The sequence below is a fragment of the Pteropus vampyrus genome, unplaced genomic scaffold, assembly GCF_000151845.1.
Source record: "Pteropus vampyrus isolate Shadow unplaced genomic scaffold, Pvam_2.0 Scaffold40, whole genome shotgun sequence".
Classification (NCBI taxonomy): Eukaryota; Metazoa; Chordata; class Mammalia; order Chiroptera; family Pteropodidae; genus Pteropus; species Pteropus vampyrus.
Genome location: NW_011888821.1, coordinates 5,431,266 through 5,437,841, shown reverse-complemented (window position 1 = coordinate 5,437,841; position 6,576 = coordinate 5,431,266). Strand labels below are relative to the sequence as shown.

The window sequence follows — 6,576 nt, the reverse complement described above, 5'->3', positions numbered from 1 at the left end:
TTCAGTAGGTTCACCCTGGAATTTGTATTTTTAACAAGTTTGACCAGTTCTGGCTCGGTAGTTCAGTTCAATGGCTTTTGCTGGACAGATCCTTGTTTGGGGTCAGTCACAGCTTCGCTGATTTTCTAGATGTGTGTCACCTTGTGCAAGCAGCTTCACCTCTCTGAGCATGTTTTTTCCATCTGACTAGAGAAGGTAATGATATAGATCATCTCCTAGGGCTGTTGTGCGGATTAAGTGAGCTGCGCAAAATGCTTAGAGCACTGTCTGATGTGTGAACCATCATGATGTTAATACCATGGTGATGTTGACTAGACGCTGAAGACGCCTCGTGATTAAGTGTCATAGATCACGGCTGGTGCTTGGAGGACTGACCTGGGACAGGGCCCAGTCCTTTTGACCTTAAGGTACGGTTCCCAGATAAAATACAGGCTTCCAGTTAAATCGGAATTTCGGACAAACGACGAAAAAAATGTTTAGCATAAATTGTCTCCCAAATATTGCATGAGACATATTTATACTAAGCAGTCATTCGTTGCTCATCTGGGCGTCCTGTATTTTCATTTGTTAAACCTGTCCACTGCAACTTTAGGGCAGAGCTGGCCCCCATCCCAAGATACCCGCTCTGCGCAGGGTGCAGTACTCTGGGAGGTGGCACTCGCCAGGCACCCCAGTCGATCCCAGAGGGGCCGCTCGAACTCCCGCCCCGCACAGGCAGCACTAGCGGCGCCCGGAGCGGCTGAGCCCCGCCCCGCCCCGCCCCGCACAGACGGTACCGCCCCGCGCGGGCCAAACCCGTCCGTCGGTTGGGTTGTGTGGAGTCGCGCCGCTCCCTCCCACGCAGTGTACTCAGGCGAGGCCAGAGACTCGCTCGCTATGTCGGCTGCGGAGGCGGGGGGTGTTTTCCACAGAGCCCGGGGCAGGACCCTGGACGCGTTTTCCGCAGGTACTGCCCGTCCCGTTACCTGGGGAGGGGATGACTACAGGGCTGCGGAACCTTTCTCAGGGGGAACTTGCAGTCCCGGTGTGCGCGCCACTGGCCGGACCGGGTTCGGGGCTGCACTCGGAGGCTGGGGACTACAATAAAGTCCCCTCCGCCCACCAGCCCGCCCACAGGGCGCAGTGCAGAGGAGAATGTCCGCGTGAGGAGTCTGGTCGTGGATCCTCGCCGGCCTTCACTTAACTTCCCTGAGAGAGAAGATAGAGTAAGACAGCAAAGGAGTTAATAGTAGCGGGGACTCTCCAGTTGGACTTGGTTTCCAAGCCTTGCTTTGGACTCGTTACCCAGCAAATCTGGGCCTCAGTTTTCTCACCTGTAAAATGGGAATAATTATAGTGACGATCTGTGTGGCACTCCATAAGCCCCTGGTGCGTGTTAGAGACCGTTATTTTTATTATGGTCCGTCATCATGATGATTATACTCTGTAATCACGGTTAGTTGCTGTAATATGAGTCATCCAGCAAAATATGAACAGTACCCATCAGAACAGTAGCAAGGGAAGGCAGTCAGGAGTTGCGTGAGAGTTAAATGCTTGGACTTTGGATTTAGGTAACCTGCCTCGCTGCAAAAATGGATTTGTTAGTACCTCATAGGTAACAGATTAAACAGATTAAAAGTGTTCTTTAGCAGATTAGAAGCATTTTTGTAACCCAGTGTCTGACACAGGCTACGTGCTAAGTGAATGTTAGCTCTACAACTGTAAGTGGAGAGGGAAGTTTGTTCCTGGTTCCTTGGTCCTCTCTGTGGATTTTGCTGCCTGGTGTCAAATTCCTTCCCTTGAACTTACCAGTTTCGTAACCCAAAGAAAGAAGTCACACGTGCCCTTCTCCGTCTGGCTTGTGCTCACCTTTCTTGCTTCATGCTCCATTCCCCTCCCCCAGTTCTGCCACACTGGTTTTCTTGACCTGAGTTTAAAAGGACCAAGACCAAGGTCCTTTTCTCAGGACCTTGGCACGTGCTCTTCCTTGCTCCCATAACTAATCTCAGAGCTGGTGGGCCTGGCTCTTTGTCCTCCATCACACCTTGTTTAAAGTTCAATCATTTCGTCAGACAGACTTTCCCTGGCTACCCTATCCAAAGTAGGTTTCTCCTATAATTCTCTTAAAACCTTGTTCTTTCTTTGCAGCTCTCATTATGGAATGTTAAGGTTCTGGAGAGCACGTGGGGGCCAGAAATAAAGCTGTGGTGGATTTTGGAAAATACAGTCTGCTGTATTACCCATTCTCTGAATGTTTTAATATGCCTTTTTTGCCCACTATAAGATTTTTGAGATTTATCCATATCGATGTAAGTAGCTATATCTGGTTCACTCATTTTTCTGCTGGACAGTATTCCCTTGTGTAAATGTATATATTATACATTATGTTGTTGGATAAGCTGAGTATCCTCCCTTTGGCTCCCCAAATCTACTCTCTCTTCCCCACTGTGCTCTAGGACATTGAACTCTGTGGGCTTCAATGGGCTCTTCTTGTTGGGTGCAGCCACCAGGGAGTCCTGAGCAGAGGACGGGGGAAGCAAAAGTCAGGGTGTTTATTCCCCCCAGCTTCCTCCTTGTGGGGTTTCCTTGGACTGGCTGTATTCCTTCCTGAAGGTCACTGCTTCTTTCAAGATAACCTTTCCGCTGGGACTTTTCAAATTTGGGTAACCACTTGCTCCTTCCCTCCTTTCAGATGTAGGAGTGTAACAGCTTTGTTTTTTCTATCTTTGGGCTACTAAAGTGCCCAGAGTGTAGTTTTTCTACACTGAACTCATCCCAAATAACCCCTTTAAAAACCCTCCTTTAATGATCCTATTTTGAGTATGCCTTTATTTCCTCCTAGGATCCTGATATGATGGTGTTGTTTGTTTTTTACTCCTGGTAACAGTGCTGTTAGGAACATTTTTTGGACAAGTCTTCTTGTGGGCCCATAGGGAAGTTTCTCCAGGGCGTATAACCAGGAGCAAAGTTCTGGGTCATAGGGCATAATCATCCCCAGCCTTACTAGATCTTGTTAAAATGCCTTCCAAAGCCCTGGCACCAAATTATACACCCGCCAGCAGTGAATGAAAGTTCCTTGCTACTCTGGTATCTTTGTCTTTTCAGTTCTACAAGTATTTATTATGTTCCTATTGCATTCTCTAGTGTCTGTGGCGAGCAGAAAAAAGAAGGGGTGGAGAAGGCAAGCGGCATGCCCTCAGGGGCTCATAACCTGGGCAGAAAAATATAAATCTTGGCAAGTTATGGGCCCTGTAGACCACTGCAGTGAGAGGAGTTGAGATTTTAAGTACTGGTCCTGGGTGATGGTGGGGCCAGTAACTGAAATCGGGGAATAAGGAGTAGGGTCAGATTTGATGGGACTGATTTGGGAAGTGGTGGCTTTGAGGTGCCATCAGGAAATCAGGCAATTTGTGAGGCATAGGGGTGGAGGTGTGGGTGCTAGAGAGGAGATGGTATTGCTGTAGGAGTCAATGGCATTGTTAAGGGGGAAAGTGTAGAATAGTGGACACTGTGTATGTAGCTCGGATGCACCAATGTTTATGGGGTAAGAAGAAGAAACAGACGTTGAAGGCCTTAGCAGAAAACAACTAGAAATTTTGGAAAATAAAACCAGGAGTCGGGCTTGGGCACCAGAGTTGGGCTTAAGGCAGGGTGGTAGACAGGGTCAGATGTTGCAGACATCTAGGTGAATGTTAGCTGAGCTGAGGATGGCAGATTTGATTGTTATGTCACCTTGAAGACAACAATTTCAGTAGAGCTGTAGGGGGAAGCCTGGTACATAGTGTTTGAGGAATGAGAGAGAGACTATAAAGTCAGCAAGGATAGGATTCTGTTTGGAGCCATTTAGTGATGCAAGGTAGGCATAAGTTAGAAGCAGCTTAAAGGAAGAATGATGCTGAAGAAGGCTGGAGGGTTTGAAATAATAATGATAAGAACAACAGGAGCATCTAACGTGTTTATGGCAGCCAAGCACTCTACTCTGGGCTATATGTAGATTATCTCATGTTATCTTCAAAATAGTCCTGTCGAGGTAGCTATTATGATTATCCTCTTTTTACAGTAGGAAAAAAAAATCAAGCTCGGAAAGATGAGGCAGCTTGCTCAAGGTCATACGATTGGTCTGAGATTGGTCTGGGGTTGAAAATGCAAAAGGCAGGATATTTGTTGGAGAGAGATATCCGAGGAGATGAGAAAGGATGGGATCGAGGGCTCAGATGAGGGGTTGGCTCTGGGATCAGATGTACTCTTCTATCCGTCTATCTGTCCAACTGTTTGTCCATCCATCCGTCTACCAGGCCATCCATCCACCAGTCTGTCCATCATATGTCCATCTCTTCATCTGTCTGTCGGTTCATCCATTTGACCACTCCTCAAAAGTACTGAGCACTTGCCTTGTCCCAGCCATTGTGCTGGATGCCAGAGTGCAGCGATGAGTGAAAAACAGATGTGAGTCTGCACCTGTGTCACGTAGCCACTTGGAAAGCCTGATTATGTGGTTGTGGTGGGGGTGGGCTTCCAGTGGTGATTCTGGGAATGCTGAGGTGTTGAAGCTTCCTAGCCCATTGGAGCTGCCACAGGGCTGCCAGTAGCACTAGAACCCCTAGTCCACCCCCAAGCTGCCCTTCTTGCTGTCACTGACTTTTCCCTGGATTCTAGTTCCTTGTTAGCATTGCTGGCGATTTCAAGAGATGCCTTTGGAGGGTCCGGTGTCAGTCCAGGCTCTGTGGGAAGGTAGAACCTCGAGCTGGTAGAGTTGCCTCAAAGGCAGGCCTGGAGAGGACGGGAAGGAACTGGCTTTCCCTGCCTGTTACCCAAAGACACACTGCCTGTCGCAGAGGTTTGTTCATCTGAGGCAACAGTGTCTAAAATGACAGCCCTGACAGCTCTCACACTCACTGCTGGAAACCCCCTCCAGAACTGGCCAGGCACACGGTTCGTTTCCTGAGTGAAGCCTGGCAATGAGGAGAAGGAGTGCTGTCTTGGTCTGTTCAGGCTGCTCTGACACACCACCAGCAGGCTGGTGGCTTTATAAATGCAGGTCTGGAGGCTAGGAGTCCGAGGCCAAGGCCCCTGCAGATTTGGTTTCTGGTGAGAGCCCCCTTCCTAGTTCACAGGTGGCCGTCTTCTCTCTGTGTCCTCACATGGTGGAAGCAGGGAGCAGCTCTGGGGTGTCATTAAAAGGGCACTAATCCATTACTAACCCCTCAAGACTTCATCACCTTCCAAGGGCCCCACCTCTAAGTAGCATATTGGGTGTTAGGTTTTGACAAAAGAATTTTGTGGTGGAGGGAGACACAGACATTCAGCCTTGGCAAGCACTTTAAGACCATTTCCCCTTGGTGATTTACTAGTCCCAGGCACTTCTTCCAGTAGTTACAGGTGAAGCTTGGCTTCAGTCACCCATTCCCTGTTAGCTAAATCTGCTAGGCTCTGTTGACAGATGTTTACAAAAAGTAAATTGCACATGTCTCACCTGAGAAGGCTCACATTCCTCAGGCACGTTCAGATATTCATTTTAATCAGGCGAATTGATAATTATATTTCCTTGACGCATATCCTAATCAAGACCACTTTCTCCTAGCAAATAATCGTCTTTCTGAAAGTTTACAAGATCTGTTTTGAAGAAATTCTCAAAGGGAGAAATATCAAGATAAAATAAGTTTTAGAAATTACCTGTATTTAATTGTTTTCCAGCCCTGATCTGTTTTCCCAGTTCACTTTACCGCCAGAATATTTCCCCCTTAGCGAACAGGGCTCCTCCATGGTTTTCTTAAGAAGGTTACTTCCCGGACGTTTTAAAGCTCTGCAGCTGTTTCAGAGAAGCAGTTATATCACTGATCCTGAATATTTCTTGGTCCGCTCTGGAATCCCTCTCAAATGCAGAGAGTAAATGGAGTCTCTGTTAAAAAATCTCTCTCTTAAACTCCATCTCTTCCAGGTCTCACCTGAGACCTTTTCTAGGAAGAGTCGACCTGGAGATATTTATGCAAGTCTGAACAGGGTCGAAAATATTACTGTTTAAAATATTCTCACATATCAATGAAGAAAAGGAATAAATGCTTTTAATTATGCCATAATTTAGGCCAACCCCATCATTTATTTGAGAAGGGTTCCTATGACTAAAATAGGAATTTTGATTATTTATCCCCTCCTCATTAACATCATCAAAATTAGTGTGTCAAATTAGAGTGTAAAAAGTTCCCTTTATAACATTTCCAAGAGACAAATGAACTTTATTTTTCAATAAAGGCTGATTCTTTAGACTGCTGAAATTTTATTTTTGAGAATGTCTTTTTTCTTTGCTTTTCTATTTTTTAATAACCTTATCGAGGTACCATAATATTCACTCACTTTATGTTTACATTGGTTTTTTAAAAATTTACAGAGTGGTGCCCCATCACAGTTTTAGAACATCTCTGTCTCCCCAAAACAGAAACCTGGTGCCCACTTTCAGCCTCTTCCTGCTTCCACTCGGTGCAGGCAGCTGCCGCTTTGCTGCCGTAGCTTTGCTTTTTCTGGACGGTCCATACCAATGGAGCCATGTAATCTGTGGTCTTTTGTGACTGGCTTCTTTCCCTTTGCATAGTCTTTTCAGGA

The 6,576-nt window shown here is 46.6% G+C and overlaps 1 protein-coding gene across 5 annotated transcripts in view; it reads left to right on the top strand.

The window, feature by feature from the left end:
• CPPED1 (calcineurin like phosphoesterase domain containing 1) overlaps window positions 1–6,576 on the top strand; it is a 106,665-nt gene that overhangs the window by 337 nt on the left and 99,752 nt on the right. For 2 of the 5 annotated variants that reach the window (XM_011358386.2, XM_011358385.2), the window contains exon 1: window positions 767–946. The exons of 1 other annotated variant lie outside the window; for it this stretch is intronic. In XM_011358386.2, coding sequence (XP_011356688.1) covers window positions 877–946 — 70 coding nt within the window. In that variant the 5' untranslated portion in view covers window positions 767–876. Of the gene's footprint in view, window positions 1–766; window positions 947–1,092; window positions 1,206–1,239; window positions 1,369–6,576 lie in introns of those variants that run through there. 2 more of the 5 variants (XM_023529640.1, XM_023529641.1) reach the window with 2 other exon arrangements.